The 20,798-nt window shown below is 36.1% G+C and overlaps 1 protein-coding gene across 1 annotated transcript in view; it reads left to right on the plus strand.

The window, feature by feature from the left end:
• Window positions 1–20,798, plus strand: part of LOC149798862 (uncharacterized) — a 274,739-nt gene that overhangs the window by 215,495 nt on the left and 38,446 nt on the right. Inside the window, exons 12-15 of the mRNA XM_089957774.1 lie at window positions 634–805; window positions 7,379–7,571; window positions 13,780–13,890; window positions 17,568–18,164. Coding sequence (XP_089813900.1) covers window positions 634–805; window positions 7,379–7,571; window positions 13,780–13,890; window positions 17,568–18,164 — 1,073 coding nt within the window. The remainder of the gene's footprint in view (window positions 1–633; window positions 806–7,378; window positions 7,572–13,779; window positions 13,891–17,567; window positions 18,165–20,798) is intronic.

Here is a 20,798-nt window from a genome sequence, read left to right on the forward strand (position 1 = left end):
TTTAACCAGGTAATCCCATCTTTATACAAGGTAGACCTAGATCTACACCATGTAGTACACTTCATCATCTATGCTAATTTGTTTTACCCCTAATTTTTAAGCAAACAGTATAGACCCCATGTAGTACACTTCATCATCTATGCTAATTTGTTGTACCCATCATTTTCAAGCAAACAATATAGACCCCATGTAGTACACTTCATCATCTATGCTAATTTGTTTTACCCCTAATTTTTAAGCAAACAGTATAGACCCCATATAGTACACTTCATCATCTATGCTAATTTGTTTTACCCCTAATTTTTAAGCAAACAGTATAGACCCCATGTAGTTCACTTCAGTGTCTAAGCTATTTGTGGTCCCCATAATGTTCAAGCAAACAGTATAAATCCTTACCATTGGATGGCTTTAGCTGTTACGGATCTGGATCTGTTCTGTTTGCTTGAAACTGTAGTAAACAAACACCACATACCCAAATCTGTACCAGTTCACTGCCGATGCCATTTACTGTACTCCTGATTTCAAGCCAATTGCACACCCCTTGTCTGCAGGGCCATATAGCTGTAATGGTGTATGTGTTATTTGCAGTTGGACATGCATTATATAAGTGTAGTTCCTTTTGTATTTTTGTAGTTACCCACTGCCAGACTACTACCACATGCATTTGCAGATATACCTCAACAGGTCACTGGCAGCCAGGATGATACAGTGTGACTCCCGAGACTCCAACTTGCCTCGCTGCCCTAGCAGCTATCAGGATGGAGATGAGTACCTGGATGTCTTGCTGGACACTGCCTGTTCTCAGGTACTGCTCAAGCAGCATACATATATTTACACAAATGAATGATGTCTGGGTTGGGTAAACTTTCTCTGCAGTAATGATGCATTATCTGCATTTAAAATTGAATAATTAAACTAGATTCAGATGTTGTAAACTGAGCACATGTAAATGAAGTAAACATCAGTATTGTGATAGTATCACTAGAGGAAGGTTTTGGAACAAGTTTCATTTTCAACTTTAAAGTTCCGAAGATTTCTGGTTCTGTGCCTTATCCATCAATCTTCCATCACATGATCACTTCCTGATTGTGACTTGAAAACTGTTGGAGATTAAGAGATGAAACCTGGCATACATCAGGACTAGATGGTGTGTCACATACCATACTGGGGGCCCATCTTTAAGGTCAAAGTCACAAAAAAGTATTTAACAACTCCATCACACTTTCCTTTCTGTCCCTTAATTTTAACAGTCATTTGGAGTTTAAGGGATGAGACTTGATATACGAGTACATTATCACTAAAAGGTGTGTCATATACCACATTAGGCTGCTGTCATCAAGATCAAGGTCACCAATCACACAATTTTACATTTTCTGTCACACTTTCCCTTGCACTCTTTAACTTCATGTGTGAAATTAATGGATGAAACTTTGTCTCTAGACCATGTGACAGAAGACAAAAGTCAGCCTAGGACAGATCAGGAGATTTGTAAAATTTGGTTTTGACTTCAAACTCGGGAGTATTTTCTTCAGTCAGAATTTTAGCATGCAGATGGATAAAAATGACAGCCGTAGAAACAATTTACTTTTATTCATATTAAAAGATACATATCACCCCATTAAATCATTCCTTTGACAGTAACTTCTTGCCATTCACCCCATTAAACCAGTCCTTTCACAGTAAATTCTTGTCATAGACCTCATAATGTCAATCCTTTCACAGTAACTTCTTACCATTCACCCCATTAAATCATTCCTTTCACAGTAACTTCTTACCATTCACCTCATTAAACCAATCCTTTCACAGTAACTTCTTGCCATTGACCTCATTAAATCAGTCCTTTCACAGTAAATTCTTGTCATTGACCTCATAATGTCAATCCTTTCACAGTAACTTCTTACCATTCATCCCATTAAATCATTCCTTTCACAGTAACTTCTTACCATTCACCCCATTAAATCATTCCTTTCACAGTAACTTCTTACCATTCACCTCATTAAACCAATCCTTTCACAGTAACTTCTTGCCATTGACCTCATTAAATCAGTTCTTTCACAGTAACTTCTTGCCATTCACCCCATTAAATCAGTCCTTTCACAGTAACTTCTTGCCATTGACCTCATTAAATCAGTCCTTTCACAGTAACTTCTTGCCATTCACCCCATTAAATCAGTCCTTTCACAGTAACTTCTTGCCATTGACCTCATTATGTCAATCCTTTCACAGTAACTTCTTGCCATTCACCCCATTAAATCAGTCCTTTCACAGTAACTTCTTGCCATTGACCTCATTAAATCAGTCCTTTCACAGTAACTTCTTGCCATTCACCCCATTAAATCAGTCCTTTCACAGTAACTTCTTGCCATTGACCTCATTATGTCAATCCTTTCACAGTAACTTCTTACCATTCATCCCATTAAATCATTCCTTTCACAGTAACTTCTTACCATTCACCCCATTAAATCATTCCTTTCACAGTAACTTCTTACCATTCACCTCATTAAACCAATCCTTTCACAGTAACTTCTTGCCATTGACCCCATTAAATCATTCCTTTCACAGTAACTTCTTACCATTCACCTCATTAAACCAGTCCTTTCACAGTAACTTCTTGCCATTGACCTCATTAAATCAGTCCTTTCACAGTAACTTCTTGCCATTCACCCCATTAAACCAGTCCTTTCACAGTAACTTCTTGCCATTGACCTCATTAAATCAGTCCTTTCACAGTAACTTCTTGCCATTCACCCCATTAAATCAGTCCTTTCACAGTAACTTCTTGCCATTGACCTCATTATGTCAATCCTTTCACAGTAACTTCTTGCCATTCACCCCATTAAATCAGTCCTTTCACAGTAACTTCTTACCATTGACCTCATTAAATCAGTCTTTTTACAGTAACTTCTTGCCATTCACCCCATTAAATCAGTCCTTTCACAGTAACTTCTTGCCATTGACCTCATTATGTCAATCCTTTCACAGTAACTTCTTACCATTCATCCCATTAAATCATTCCTTTCACAGTAACTTCTTACCATTCACCCCATTAAATCATTCCTTTCACAGTAACTTCTTACCATTCACCTCATTAAACCAATCCTTTCACAGTAACTTCTTGCCATTGACCTCATTAAATCAGTTCTTTCACAGTAACTTCTTGCCATTCACCCCATTAAACCAGTCCTTTCACAGTAACTTCTTGCCATTGACCTCATTAAATCAGTCCTTTCACATTAACTTCTTGCCATTGACCTCATTATGTCAATCCTTTCACAGTAACTTCTTGCCATTCACCCCATTAAATCAGTCCTTTCACAATAACTTCTTGCCATTCACCTCATTAAATCAATCCTTTCACTGTAACTTCTTGCCATTCACCCCAATAAATCAGTCCTATCACAGTAACTTCTTGCCATTGACCTCATTATGTCAATCCTTTCACTGTAACTTCTTGCCATTCACCCCATTAAATCAGTCCTTTCACAGTAACTTCTTGCCATTCACCCCATTAAATCAGTGCTTTCACAGTAACTTCTTGCCATTCACCTCATTAAATCAATCCTTTCACAGTAACTTCTTGCCATTCACCCCATTAAATCAGTCCTTTCACAGTAACTTCTTGCCATTGACCTCATTATGTCAATCTTTTCACAGTGACTTCTTGCCATTCATCCCATTAAAACAATCCTTTCACAGTAACTTCTTGCCATTCACCCCATTAAATCAGTCCTTTTGCATTACCTTCTTGCCATTGACATCATTATGTCAATCCTGTCACTGTAACTTCTTGTCATTCACCCCATTAAATCAATCCTCTCACAGTAACTTCTTAGCATTGACCTAAGTAAATCAGTCCCTTCACTGTAATTTCTTGCCATTCACCTCATTAAATCAGTCCTTTCACAGTAACTTCTTGCCATTGACCTCATTAAATCAGTCCATTCACTGTGGTTTCTTGCCATTCACCCCATTAAATCAGTCCTTTCACAGTAACTTCTTGCCATTGACGTCATTATGTCAAGCCTTTCACAGTAACTTCTTGCCATTCACCCCACTGAATAAGTCCTTTCCATTCCTTAGGATATCATTGACTGGAATATATTTGTGGCAGTCCACATCATTGTTGATCTTAAAATTAAAGGGATGATACATTGCTACTGGGTCCATGTTTCCTCTAGAATCAACCTGAATTTTCACCAGAATGGAAAATGTCCTTTTTGATGTCTGCATTGGAATGTGGCAAAGTTAATGCAAGTCCACCAATAAGTTCAGTTGCTTCTTGTCATTGAGTATATTCGGGTTGCTGACTGCCAATGGGTAAATTCAGGTCACTGACTGCCAATGGGTAAATTCAGGTTGCTGACTGCCAAAGGGTCAATTCACGTCACTGACTGCCAATGGGTTAATTCAGGCCACTGTCATTGGGTAATTTCAGGTCACTGACTGCCAGTGGATAAATTCAGGTTGCTGACTACCAGTGGGTAAATTCAGGTCACTGACTGCCAATGGGTATATTCAGGTCACTGACTGCCAATGGGTAGTTTCAGGTTACTGACTGTCAATTGGTCAATTCAGTTCACTGACTGCCAATGGGTAATTTCAGGTCACTGACTGCCAGTGGGTCAGTTCAAGTTGCTTACTGTCAATGGGTCAATTCAGGTCACTGACTGCCAATGGGTAAATTCAGGTCAATGACTGCCAATGGGTATATTCAGGTCACTGACTGCCAATGGGTAATTTCAGGTCACTGACTGCTAATGGGTAAATTCAGGTCACTGACTGCCAGTGGGTAAATTCAGGTCACTGACTGTCAATGGGTAATTTCAGGTCACTGACTGCCAATGGGTATATTCAGGTTGCTGACTGCCAATGGGTTAATTCAGGTCACTGACTGCCAATGGGTCAATTCAGGTCACTGACTGTGAATGGGTAATTTCAGGTCACTGACTGCCAATGGGTCAATTCAGGTCGCTGACTGCCAATGGGTAAATTGAGGTTGCTGACTGCCAATGGGTAAATTGAGGTTGCTGACTGCCAGTGAGTAATTTCAGGTCACTGACTGCCAATGGGTCAGTTCAGGTCACTGCCTGTCAATGGGTAATTTCAGGTCACTGACTGTCAATGGGTAAATTCAGGTTGCTGACTGCCAATGGGTCAATTCACGTCACTGACTGCCAATGGGTAATTTCAGGTCACTGACTGCCAATCGGTAATTTCAGGTCACTAACTGCCAATGGGTAAATTCAGGTCACTGACTGCCAATGGGTAATTTCAGGTCACTGACTGCCAATGGGTCAATTCAGGTCACTGACTGCCAATGGGTAAATTCAGGCTGCTGACTGCCAATGGGTAAATTCAGGTCACTTTCTGCCAATGGGTATTTTCAGGTCACTGACTGCCAATGGGTCATTTGAGGTTGCTGACTGCCAATGGGTCAATTCAGGTCACTGACTGCCAGTGGGTTAGTTCAGGTCACTGACTGCCAATGGGTAATTTCAGGTCACTGACTGCCATTTGGTTAGTTCTGGTCACTGACTGCCAGTAGGTCAATTCAGGTCACTGACTGCCAGTGGGTTAGTTCAGGTTGCTGACTGTCAATGGGTCAATTCAGGTCACTGACTGCTAGTGGGTTAGTTCAGGTCACTGACTGCCAATTGGTCAATTCAGGTCACTGACTGCCAATAGGTCGATTCAGGTCACTGACTGCCAATGGGTTAGTTCAGGTTGCTGACTGCCTGCCAGAACTTCTCCAGATTAGTACTCTCTGGATTGAATCTTGGTTGTTCTTCTTGAAGTCAACAATAGGAATAGCAGAATGTATATTCATGTCCCATCTAACTTGTTTTTGTCCATTATTGAATCTATGTGATAAATTGAGTTCTTTTTGTTTTTTGACATTCAGTATTGAGAGACCATGCACACTTAGATATCACTAAGTGTTAAATGCCCATAATTAACCCCAATGAAATATCCATATATAAACCCTATAAAATAGCCATTATATAACCCCTATAAAATAGCCATTATACAACCCCTATAAAATAGCCATTATACAACCCCTATAAAATGGCCATTATACAACCTCTATAAAATAGCCATTATACAACCCCTATAAAATAGCCATTATACAACCCCTATAAAATAGCCATTATACAACCCCTATAAAATACCCATTATACAACCCCTATAAAATATCCATTATATAACCCCTATAAAATATCCATTATATAACCCCTATTAAATAGCCATTATACAACCCCTATAAAATAGCCATTATACAACCCCTATAAAATAGCCATTATACAACCGCTATAAAATACCCATTATACAACCCCTATAAAATACCCATTATACAACCCTGGTATTAGATCAGTCTTACACATCCAAAATCTGTTGTTCATCTCAAAATCTATTGTCTGTCTAAAACACTTTAAGCAGACATCAGGTAAATCACACCTGTGGTCCAGTCCAATGATAACTTCAAGTGATGGGGTATGTAAACATCGAGAGCAAACTGTACCACTTCATTGATAATTTCTGTGTGATGTCCCCACAAACACTGACTACAAACTACACCACTCCATTGATAAGTTCTGTGTGATGGGGTCAATAAATGTTGGCTTCATCACTCCATTAAAAGCTTGGGAGCAATTGGTCTGCAAAACGTGTTGTTTTTTTTTTTATAAATGGGTACCTGGTTGCCCAATTTATTACCCAAGTTATTATCAATGGGCAATTACCCAGTTACCGGTTGACAGCTTTAGGTTTGAACTTATATTTAACAACATGACCAAAATGAAGTACAAACAACCCTCAGCCATGACATTAGATAGACCAGAACTCTACACTCATGCTATCACAAAAGTGAAGCACATAGTATGAATCAAATACAATTTGTATACATAAAAATGCAAATTTTCTAGTTTCATGATGTTAATTCCAATTTAAGTCATTAACTGACATTTTTAACAGTTAAAAGGAGTAATATATTAATATTTTATTTGCCAATTTTGATCATGATTTTTATATGCAAAGTAAATATAAACCTACATTTGGCATTTTCTATTAGAAAAAAATGGGATCCACACCTCTTGCGATGTTATAAGCAGATTCACAAGTTATCCAGGTGCATGAAAATGAGGCAGTGGTGTACAAGCATAGCTCAGCATCTAAACTGCTCTTTCTGACTCTGAAAATGAAGAGGTCATACTTAATTGGTTAGTTCTGATATATTTCTTTCCTAAGTTTGTTTCATGTAACTAATAGTTAGCAGTGTGTCCAGTGCTGTAGAGGTTTGTTAGATATGGTAGTTTGTTTGATAAGGTAGTTTGTTTGCTAAAGTTAGTTTGTTTGATAATGCAGTTTGTTTGTGTTTCAGGATCCAGACAGCAGTATCAGTTGGAAATCACAAGTTAACAACATCATTTGCCATGACAATCCAGATATATTACATCATGTGTTTAAACTTAACATGAGAGAGTCATCCCCCCAGACTTTTCCATCCAGAGAGTGTCAGAGATACAGGGATGAATGTTTAACCTGCCTGGCCCAGAACACACACACATTTACAGGTATGGGCTACTGCACTGTATGGCTACCTTGGAATCATACTGTACAATCACAGTCTGGTTATAGTTTTGTATAAAAAAATTAATTTTTTAACTTTGGCTCTTCTAGTAAAACCATTCTAGCATGATTAGACAGTAGTAAGCAAGTTTATATCCATAACTATATGACCTGATGTGATTTTCAAGTCATCTAAGGGATTTTAGCTCTACTAGTCATACCCCAGAAGAGCTTGTGGGAAGGCCTGTTGTCCATTGTCCATACAAAATCCATCTTGCCATTAGCATATGTTTGTTACTGCTACTCCTCCTGAACTACTTGGAGGATTGCCATGAAACTTTGCAAGCATATTCATTCCAGGTTCTAGCTGGTCCTAAATGAAAATGGAGATGCTTGGGAATCCAGCATAGCAACCTTGGCTGCCATCTTTAAAATCTCCATATCACTAATCCTTCTCAATGGATATTCATATCAACATGGGGTTTTCACTAAAAAACATTGTATCATATCTAGTTGGTAAAAAATTGAAATGGTGTTAATATGACATCCAATATGGCCATCATATCAGTCATTTTGAAAATCTCAGTATTTGCTGCTCTTCCTAAAGTATTATCTCTACTCCTGTCCAGATGGATGGATGTATCAACATGGGGTTTTCACAAATACATTTCTTATGATATCTAATTGGTTGTAAATGAAAATGGTACCAGTCATATCCAATATGGCTACCATGATGATTGTCATTCAAATCTTGTCACTACTCCCCTCACCAAAGACTAACAATGTCTACCATGTATTATATGAAAATGTTGCCAAGCTGACATCCAATATGTGTACCACAGCAAATAATTTGAAAATATTGTTATCACTGAAGAATATCATAGATGGTTTCAACACTCAACAGGTAAAAGGAAGAAATGGTCCTGTCTTGAATTACATGGAATTTTTTCACCCATTAGCACATTGGTACCTTTGAGGGACTCTTTTTGTTGGTACATGATAATATGTCCCATTCAGATGTTATGGGAGAGTCTCAAAATAGAAACAGCATTTGATTTCAAAAATGCATGTTTTGTAAGTCAAAATGTTTTTTAATTCCATTCAGTCAAAGTCATAATTGAACCTGGAAAAAATTAATTTCATCCAAAAAAAATTAGAAAAGATCTGGAATTTTTTTCTTCAAAAGTGTGGGAACCTTGGTCAATACTTCTTCTAGATGGAAATTTATATAAATATTTTGTTTTTGCCAGCAGACTATTTATGATATCTAGTTGGTCCTAAATAAACATGGTACCAATGTGACCTCAATTTGCCTTCATGGCATCCATATTGAAAATATTATTATTATTATTCCTCCTAAGTGTAAAATCATGTCATCATTTGGTTTCCATTAGGAAAGTCATGTCAGCATTCAGTTTCCATTAGGAAAGTCATGTCAGCATTCAGTTTCCATTAGGAAAGTCATGCATTCGGTTTCCATTAGGAAACTTCTTAAGGAATCTAGTTGGTCATGAAAAGAAATGATTTTGATCTGATGTCCAGTATGGCAGCTATGGCAGCCATCTTTAATTTTTTATTTGCTTGTCCTGGTGAATTGATGATCATATCAACATAGGGTTTTCACCAAATAACTTCTTATGATATCTCCTTGTTCCTAAATGAAAATGGTGCCCCACAGACATGCAGTATGGCTACCACAATGAACATATTGAAAATATTGTCACTAATTCTCCATTAGGTATTAGGTTTTAATAAAAAGTCTTCTGTATCTGATTGATCCGAAATAAACAGGTACTGATCTTACATGCAGTATGACTGCCATAGCGACCTAATTGAAAATTTTGTTGCTCAAGAATAGCAGGGATGGTTTCATTGCTCTCTTATTCCTGGAAATTCTTACTGGACTATAGATCATCAGTCCTTGGACTATAGAGCATCAGTCCCTGTAAGATACTCTTGTTTGTATTATTTTGGTTCAGGGGGTTTTATTGCATTTTTTTATTACTTACCGGTAGTCTGACATTTGTATATTAAAAAAAAACAACTAAAGTTATTTTGTACAATTGCATAGAACTCCTGTGACTTTGGCAAATAGATTTGTTGAAAATGTTTAGATGTGTATGCCATTTAACCTATTTTCATTATAAAATTTATCTCTGCAATTCGTGAACTTAGTTTAACACAAAACCTTTTTAGCACAGTTACTCAGAGCCCAGTTTATCTTGGCAAATGAAACATGGTAGGTCTATTTATATGCACATGTAAATTTAATGTGGTAGGTCTATTTATATGCACATATAAATTTAATGTGGTAGGTCTATTTATATGCACATGTAAATTTAATGTGGTAGGTCTATTTATATGCACATGTAAATTTAATATGGTAGGTCTATTTATATGCACATGTAAATATTATATGGTAGGTCTATTTATATGCACATGTAAATTTAATGTGGTAGGTCTATTTATATGCCCATGTAAATTTTATATGTTAAGTCTATTTATATGCTCATGTAAATTATTATGTGTTACCATAGGTCTATTTATATGCTTGTGTAAATTTTATATGTTATATCTATTTATATGCCATGTACATTTTATCTGGAAGGTCTGTTTATATGGTCATGTAAATTTTATATGGTAGGTCTATTTATATGGTCATGTAAATATAATATATTAGGTCTATTTATATGCACATGTAAATTTTATGTGGTCTGTTTATATGGTCATGTAAATTTTATATGGTAGGTCTATTTATATGGTCATGTAAATGTAATACATTAGGTCTATTTATATGCACATGTAAATTTTATGTGGTCTGTTTATATGCTCATGTAAATTTTATATAGTAGGTCTATTTATATGGTCATGTAAATGTAATACATTAGGTCTGTTTATATGCACATGTAAATTTATGTGGTCTATTTATATGCTCATGTAAATTTTATATGGTAGGTCTATTTATATGCAGATCTAAATGATATATGGTAGATATATTTATATGTTCTTTTAGGTTTACAATGTTTTAATTTATATCTATATTTTATTTTAGAGGTATGGACTTTGTAGTCTGAAATAAAGAATTCTTATCTTATGCAGATCTAAATGATATCTGGAAGGTCTATTTATATGCAGATCTAAATGATATCTGGAAGGTCTACGTATATGCAGATCTAAATGATATATGGTATGTCTATTTATACGCAGATCTAAATGATATCTGGAAGGTCTATGTATATGCAGATCTAAATGATATCTGGAAGGTCTATGTATATGCAGATCTAAATGATATATGGTATGTCTATTTATATGCAGATCTAAATGATATCTGGAAGGTCTATGTATATGCAGATCTAAATGATATCTGGAAGGTCTATGTATATGCAGATCTAAATGATATCTGGAAGGTCAATTTATATGCAGATCTAAATGATATCTGGAAGGTCTATGTATATGCAGATCTAAATGATATATGGTATGTCTATTTATATGCAGATCTAAATGACATCTGGAAGGTCTATTTATATGCATATCTAAATGATATATGGTAGGTCTATGTATATGCAGATCTAAATGATATCTGGAAGGTCTATTTATATGCCGATCTAAATGATATCTGGAAGGTCTATGTATATGCAGATCTAAATGATATCTGGAAGGTCTATTTATATGCAGATCTAAATGACATCTGGAAGGTCTATTTATATGCAGATCTAAATTATATATGGTAGGTCTATGTATATGCAGATCTAAATGATATCTGGAAGGTCTATTTATATGCAGATCTAAATGATATCTGGAAGGTCTATGTATATGCAGATCTAAATGATATATGGTATGTCTATTTATATGCAGATCTAAATGACATCTGGAAGGTCTATTTATATGCAGATCTAAATGATATATGGTAGGTCTATGTATATGCAGATCTAAATGATATATGGAAGGTCTATGTATATGCAGATCTAAATGATATCTGGAAGGTCTATTTATATGCAGATCTAAATGATATATGGTAGGTCTATGTATATGCAGATCTAAATGATATATGGAAGGTCTATGTATATGCAGATCTAAATGATATCTGGAAGGTCTATGTATATGCAGATCTAAATGATATATGGAAGGTCTATTTATATGCAGATCTAAATGATATCTGGAAGGTCTATTTATATGCAGATCTAAATGATATCTGGAAGGTCTATTTATATGCAGATCTAAATGATATCTGGAAGGTCTATGTATATGCAGATCTAAATGATATATGGTATGTCTATTTATATGCAGATCTAAATGACATCTGGAAGGTCTATTTATATGCAGATCTAAATGATATATGGTAGGTCTATGTATATGCAGATCTAAATGATATATGGAAGGTCTATGTATATGCAGATCTAAATGATATCTGGAAGGTCTATTTATATGCAGATCTAAATGATATATGGTAGGTCTATTTATATGCAGATCTAAATGATATATGGAAGGTCTATGTATATGCAGATCTAAATGATATCTGGAAGGTCTATGTATATGCAGATCTAAATGATATATGGAAGGTCTATTTATATGCAGATCTAAATGATATCTGGAAGGTCTATTTATATGCAGATCTAAATGATATCTGGAAGGTCTATTTATATGCAGATCTAAATGATTTATGGTAGGTCTATGTATATGCAGATCTAAATGATATCTGGAAGGTCTATTTATATGCATATCTAAATGATATATGGTAGGTCTATGTATATGCAGATCTAAATTATATCTGGAAGGTCTATTTATATGCAGATCTAAATGATATCTGGAAGGTCTATTTATATGCAGATCTAATGATATCTGGAAGGTCTATTTATATGCAGATCTAAATGATATCTGGAAGGTCTATTTATATGCAGATCTAAATGATATCTGGAAGGTCTGTTTATATGCAGATCTAAATGATATATGGGAGGTATATTTGTATGCAGATCTAATTGATATATGGTAGGTCTTTTTAGATGCAGATGTAAGTGATATGTGGTTGCTCTTTTTATATGCACATGTAAATGAACTGAATATAATTTGATTCGAAAGCAGTTTACATGTTTTATCACTATTTTGGCTTTATTTGAGGGGTACTTCAACAGTAAGCCTTCTTGGAAGGCTTGTTTCAGAAACTGCTTGACCAGAGCAAATGAAATTTGGTAGGCCTGTTTCAGAAACTTCTTGACCAGTGAAATGACATTTGGAAGTCCTGTTTCACAAACTGCTTGACCAGTGCAAATGAAATTTGGAAGACCTGAATCACAAACTGCTTGACTGGTGCAATTGAAATTTGGAAGGCCTTTTTGCATGCATAGACATAACTTTGCAAGTTTTAGAGTGGATTTGTTTGCAACATTTGGATTTAACCTTTTAAAATACATACCTAGTTTTTAGCTCTACTGGTCATAGGTCAGAAGAACTCATGGGATAGTCTGTTGTCCATTGTCCATCATTCCATTAGCACAAGTTTGTTTTTGCTACTCCTCCTAAACTACTTGGCAGATTGCCATGAAACTTTAGACACAATCACATACATTCATCCCATGATCTAGTTGGTCCTAAATACTGCCACTTGGATATCCAGTACGGCTGCCATAGTAGCCATCTTGAAAATCTTATTATAGTTAGTTGTCTAGAGTTTGGGTGATAGGCTATACATAACAGCTAGTATATTTGGTGGAGGAAAACCCAATGAAGCTACTGGCAAACTTTCTCACCTACCTACAGTTGGCCAAGCTGATACTTGAACCAATGCAGACAGAGTGCATTGTGAGCGATCTGTATAGGTGAGCACTTTAGACCACTTGGCCATCAGGGACTATGCTTCCTGTCCTGAAGGGATGGTCATATCAACATAGGGTTTACTGAGAGACTTATTATGATGTCTAGTGGCTCCTAAATGAAAATGGTGCCAATCTGACATTCAATATATCCACCACAGCAGCTGATTTGAAAATCTTGTTATTGCTGATGAATATCAGAGATGGTTTAAATACTCAGTGCTTTGAAGGAAGAAATGGTGACTTCATAAATTCCTGGAAATTGCTTTTGCCTCGGTTGAGTGTCAGTTCACACAAAGGATTCTTGTTTAAATGAATATTGTTAAAGGTAGTGAATTTTTTAATGAGGAATGGCCTTATGGAACATCTATCATGGTAATGTTATGTACTATTGTTTGTTGTCCAGGTGGAAATAGCAACTGTTCCTGCTGTAACCAGCTGAAGTGTTATAACCAGGCATCTTGTTTGTCCCTGTACACTCCAGCTTGTCCTGCCATCTCAGTGAAGTGTGCCTCAGGTAAGTGCATCTCCTCCATCTCAGTATCTCCCTTGCTATACTGCAAAACAGTAGTTACTTTGCTGTATTGCAAATATTATCTTCCCTGCTGTACTGCAAAATATTATCTCCCCTGCTGAACTGCCAAACATAAACATACACCTTTAACCCTTTACCTCATACAAGCGTCTTTGGACGCCTCTACTCCATTCGCATGGAAGCGCCTTTTGACGCCTCTACAAGATTCGCATAGAAGCGCCTTTTGACGCCTGCGGTAAACATCAGCCATTTTGAGCTAGTTTTCGTAGCGCCACTTTCGGGGAAAACCCCCCTATTACATACTACATTCATTTCTGTGAATGACAATTACGTCAGATCACGTGGTCGCTATTCATGCACTGGTTGATATCTGCTATTTAAAGTAACTGGGTTATAATCTCCACTCTCCAAAATGGCAGCCGCGGATTTCATTCAGTACGTACGAAGTTTTCACGATTAGAATAACAACCACGAAAGATTCAATAAATTAGGTAAAGTCTCTGATATTGATGTAGGCAGCAATTAGTTTTTATAAATTATCAAATTCAGATGACTTAGTGATATAGACGCACACGAAAACCTTGTAAATTTCGAGTATCGGAAATAGCAGCTACGGTTGGTCACGCGGCCTCACGGACATGACGGTGAACGAGTTCTCTCAAGATTTTGAAGCACATAAAAAAATTCTTCTGTGGAAAATAATTACACAGCTATAACAATCGGACATTACTCTTAAATTTTTCCACATATAATATATGTGTACCAAAAATGTAAAATGGTTAAAATTGTTGTTGAATGTAACATACACTAAATTGCTTAACAGTTCACAGGCAGGATTTCATTCAGTACTTACGAAGTTTTCACGAGTAGAATCACAAACACGAAAGATTCAATAACCTTGGTAAAGGCTATGATATTTATGCAAGCAGCAATTAGTTTTTTTATTGATTATCAAATTCAGATGACTTAGTGATGTAGACGCAGACGAAAAACGTGTAAATTTCGAGTATGGGAAATGGCAGCTACGGTCGGTCACGCGGCCTCACTGACATGACGGTGAACGAGTTCTCTCTCGATTTTATAGCACATAAAATATTCTTCTGTGAAAAATAATTACACAGCTATAACAATCGGACTTTACTCTTCAATTTTTCCACATATAATAAATGTCTGCCTAAAACGTAAAATGGTTAAAACTGCTGTTAAACGTAACACCACTACATTGCTTAACAATTCACAGGCATGCCTACGCGGATGCGGTCTGCTAGGTAACAGGTGTTCTATTTATAGCGTGCTGCACTTTGTCACTAAGCTCTATGAGGTAAAGGGTTAATTGGTAAGAAAAAATAAAGATATCTGATGGTTGATCTGGAAACTTTTCAAACCAGAAATTAGAATAAAAGGAAATGCAATATATTCATCAATGTTCTGTTCCATTTCTCATCGTATTGTATTTATTTACCCATACATCATGTCTCAACAAAATATAGGATGTTTAAACTTTCCACAGCTGTTCTCTTTAGAATAGTCTGTCGTGTTTTCATGTCATTAGTTTCTCATTCTTTCTGTGGTGACAAGCTAATATAAATGGTGATGACATGGCTGGTCACTGCCATTTAGATTAGTTCAGGTTCTGAATATATCAATTATGATAAATTCCTCATGACATGGTTTTTATGCATGTTGGCACTGCTGGATGGCAAATACAGGTACACTTTGAAGGACACACGGTACTAATGATATGGAAAAATGGGAACCAGCCTTGAAATGGTGAACATAAAATAGAGTATATATGGGTTTGGCTGACCAGGATTGGTTAATAATGTAAGTTATGTTTTAGGAAAAAGAAGTGAGAGCTTATCCTAGTTGTAAGTGAAAAAATAGAGACATTGTTTTATTGATGGAATTTCAGTCCTTTAATTGTCCTGAGTTTGGAACACATTACTAAAATTAGCACCTGACTCTTTGGTGTGGAATTGAAAGCACATGTTTCAAATACATGCAGGTCCAGAAAATGCCGCGGCTCATATCCTTTCCTCTACACAGAAGCTGACATCCAGGTTTCATCTATACTGATAAATATAAATTTGATAATGAGCACTCAAAAACTTTAAGGTATTGAATTTTTAATATCATGATGTTTGCATAGGTTTACTATGGGAACTGAATTAGTACCATGAGTCCTGAAATCTTCCCACAGCAGTGCTCAAAGAACTCATCAGGTTTGCTATTCTAAGCCATTTAAGAAATCCAGTGTCTCACAAATTGTACACTGATGTCACTCAGATACACAAATATAGCTACCCAGCTGAAGTTGAGGCTACCACCCAAGTCATAGAGAGGTGAAGTCTAATGTGAAGTCATGGATGACATGTAACAAGCTGTAGATGAATGACGATAAAACTGAAGCCATCCTGATCTTCATGCAAAGACTTTCTTATTTAAATCCTTTACCTCAGATAATAATTATCAGCAATGCCAGCATTAAATTCACACAGTCAGTACAAAACCTAGGTGTCACTATCAACAGTACACTCTCATTACACCAGTATGTAATGAACATGTGCAAGCCTGGATCTGAGATGCATCAGTTCAGTTTGCAAAGGTTGGAATGCCTGCCCATCTCAGCCTGGAATGCTTAGAATGCCTGCCCATCTCAGCCTGGAATGCATGGAATGCCAGCCCATTTCAGCTTTGAATGCTTGGAATGCCTGCCCATCTCAGCCTGGAATGCATGGAATGCCAGCTCTTTTCAGCCTTGAATGCTTGGAATGCCCGCCCATTTCAACCGTGATTTCGTCAGCAGAGTGTGGATGCTTAGAATACCTGCTCAAGCAAGTATTTGGACTATGTCCAGTGGTATCTTGTCTTATCATCATCAGTTCCTACTGCAACACTTTCAAAATGGTTCAACTTCTTGACATGGTGTCTGTACACTGTCCAGGTTTTGCATTGCTGTCAGCAACACTATAGTTTTGAAGTCTCAGTTTTGTCCAGATGTGTCCATGTGCATTCATGATTATTTGAATTACATGGAATATAACTTTTATAGACTGCACACATTTTGTATTCATTTCAATATATATTAAAAAAGAAATATTGAATAAATATTTTTTAACTTGAACAATTATTTAGCTATCTTATAGGATACTACTAAACATAATAATGACTGTAGTTTAAATAATAAATGCATGTTTCTAGTACTCTGTGTAATTTCTTGATGTTACCAAATCATATTTTTTTCAAAAACTTAAATTATAAAGGTTACTGCACAAGTTATATGGAATCCTAACTGTATTACCTTTGTCATATAAATGTAATATAATGCATAACCATTTATAGATGCTTGCGTTCCTTTGTCTACCCTACTCTCAGTAACATCTTGTTTGTCATTAACAAATTATGCCATATACTTCAACAGATTTTGCTCAATGCTTTCTACCTACAAATAGAACTGAACTTTTAAAAATAGGGTGGGCATGTAAATAAATATTAAGTATAAAAAATACTTTCATTAATTCCTTTAAATGTCCATGTATTTTCTTGAATACCCAGTACTTCTAAACTCTTATTGATAGAACCTATCAGACTGTTTCTAGTTTTATCCCCTTACATCTAAAACTACTTGTTATAATATTTGACATTGTCTTTATTTTCAGCTGATGTTACAAAATTCTCCATAGAGCCAAGGTATCCATCTATGTCTGAGAAGTTCATGTGTCACCTTGGCTACCTTAAACACAGAAGCCTGTACAGAGTTCATTATGAGACCAACATTCCAAAACTTAATTTCTCCTTTGAGACACGGAAGTGGGATGTTCTGTGTAGGAACAGATCATTTCATGAGGATGGCAGTGATGTGGCAGAATTTCTTCATATGAGTCACAGTGCACAGATCCCAATCAAAGACGAGGTCATTCTTGAGGGAAAATATGAGAAAAATAAGACAAATTATCAGCTTCACCCACTCAAAAAATCCTGGGAGTTTCATTACAAAAAGGATTTTGAGGTGAACCAAACAGAAAAGTATTGGTATCGAGCTAAGGTGCAGTTTGAAAAGCCGTTTCTGTATAGCTCATCAACATGGCAGCAGGGAGGCTGTGAGAAAAATGTCTCACAGATCCACCCTGACCAACCATTGTATCGTGATCATGGAGTCATGCTAGAGACTCCCAATGTGAAAAATGTTGATGGGAGATTCCTGTATCCACTTGTTGCAAACAGTACCCCACCTCACATACGATTCTATATACCAGGTATATATTGATTTACTTGATATGCTTTTTTCAAGGGTTGTGTTTTTTTTAGTTCAGTTTGTGTTCTTGTATATGTGTGTTAACTCCCACACCCACTCAGGACCTTTTCCTAAATAGCTTTAAAACTTGTTTGTGTGTGTGTGTGTGTGCACATGAAAATACGTATATTTTATTAGAATAAGTTAAACAAGTGACCTCTATGTATGTTGTAACATTAGCAAGCAGTACAGTGTAGAGTTGTTGTTTGAATGGAATAAATTAAGTACATGGTTTCGTTTTTTCTTGGAGAGGCAAAATGAACATTCTGCCTAAGTAATTTTAGATTTTGCAAATATAACATGCCTTGTATATGTCCATACCCACAAATTCCTTTTTTTGCATGGTTTAAAGTTATAATAATTGCAGTTGCATCAGTTGATAAATGAAGGGAAGATTTCCATTGGTCAGAACATAACCATGTGATCAGGCCCAGTTGTGTTTATTTCTGTGTAAACTGTACGGGAACTACTTTATACTAAACCACTCCGGTGGCCTAGTGGTTAGAGTATCTGCCTCAGATGCAGGAGGTTGTGGGTTCGATCCCTGGCCGAGTTGTACCAAAGGCTTACATAAATGGTACTAACAGCTGCATCACTTGGCACTTAGCATTAAGAGGTTAGTGTTAGGACTGGTTGGCCTGGTGTCAGGATAATGTGACTTGGTGGGACATCATGCTACATGTCTGCGGCATTATGCCCCAGTGCTGGACATCAATATAAACTGCCACACTGCAGACATCATTGCGATACGACTGAAAAATTGTTAAAGCTATGTTCAAAATCCTAATCACAAACACACACAAGTAACTTCAACAGACCATTGATTCGGTTCTTAATTTCAGCAAGCTTTTTGTTTTGGCACATCACTTAAATTATAATTATTGCATTTTTGTCAGACAGTGATCCTGCAATCCAAAACAAATGAAATGTTTTAACCCTGTAAATATCTGAAGATTGGAGGGGGGTTTTGTATGGTGCCAGTATCCCTTTCTTGTACAGAATTAATCCAAATCCATGAAGTAAATGTTGAAAATAAAAATCAATCCAAATCTACAAAGTAAATGTTTAACATCTAAATTAATCCAAATCTACACAGTAACTGTTTAAAATAAAAATCAATCCAAATCTACACAGTAACTGTATAAAATAAAAATCAATCCAAATCCAAAAACTAAATGTTTAAGACCTGAATTAATCCAAATCCACGAAGTAAATGTTGAAAATAAAAATCAATCCAAATCTACACAGTAACTGTTTAAAATAAAAATCAATCCAAATCCAAACACTAAATGTTTAAAACCTGAATTAATCCAAATCCACACTATAAATGTTTAAAATAAAAATTGGTCCAAATCTTCTCCAATTTTCTTCAGAAACCCAATTCATATAAAATGTATTAACTTTCATCCAGTGAGATCAAAGTTTACTATGTCATCTCAGTTTTGGAACTTCATGATGTTGCAGTTCACAGGCTCTTGAACAGCCACCCCTACCGAGACCATTGGCCAAACACTTTTTACAGACAGAATCCCTTGGCACCAACAATCTTATGTTTGAAAGTACCACTATAAAATGAACACCCATCTAATATTGCCAGCATATTAGTGCAAAAAAATGTCAAATGTACCCCTTACAGGCAGATATGTAATGGGGTTTACAGATAGATATCTCATGAATATTTATTGATTTCTAAATTCACCATATTTGTCCCAGTGAAATGTTTAACTTTAATTCATAAAAAGATGTGAGTAATGCTAATATTCTTACTGCCGTATGTTTCTTCTTTAAATACAATACCCAATCATACTACCCTAGGAAAATTATAACTACTTCACAATTCCAGCCCTCCCAGATAACATGTTTAGCTAAAAAGATCTAAAAAGTCATCTGCCCACCTGAATGGTGATTGGGCAGAGTGATTTCCCATTGGTATAGGGATAGGCAGCAAAACTCCTGAATATCACAGTTGTTACTTCTGCTCATGCCAAGAAGAATGCTCTCACCACAAGAGATCTAACAAAGCCAGAATCAACTTTTATACAAGCTGGATGAGTTCTCACTTCTTAGGAAAGTATACTCCATCTATATTTCCAACTTTTCTTTCGTTCTATGTTGACAAAGTTCTGCCTTTAAAATTTTACTACACTTTGTCATATTTATACTTAAGTACTTGCATGGGTAGCCTATTTGTCTTCACAATATGTTTGGTCTGTACTTTATAATTTATGTTCATGTAAGTCCCTCAGACCTATAGAAAATTCTTAATATATGTATAATTCCACAACAGCTGGTTACATCCAGGTGAGTTTTCTCTGCTAATTTATTTAGCATCTGGATGCTACACTTGATTTTATTTACTAGAACTTCTCACAGGTAGTATGATGAATTATTTTGGTTTTTACCTGGATGCTTCATAGCTTTATTAAATTCATCTGCTACTTTCCAGGTAATGCTATAAGACATGTATTCAATGAAAAGAGACCGTTGCAGAGCTACAACAGGCATATATGTTCAGCTCTATTTGTCTTACAAATTAGACCATGGGCAAAGCACAATAATGCACAACTAAGGATGAAGACACCATAAGCGTAAATGA

This window comes from Sinohyriopsis cumingii, chromosome 5 (assembly GCF_028554795.1).
Source record: "Sinohyriopsis cumingii isolate HCF-2022 chromosome 5, ASM2855479v2, whole genome shotgun sequence".
Taxonomy (NCBI): domain Eukaryota; kingdom Metazoa; phylum Mollusca; class Bivalvia; order Unionida; family Unionidae; genus Sinohyriopsis; species Sinohyriopsis cumingii.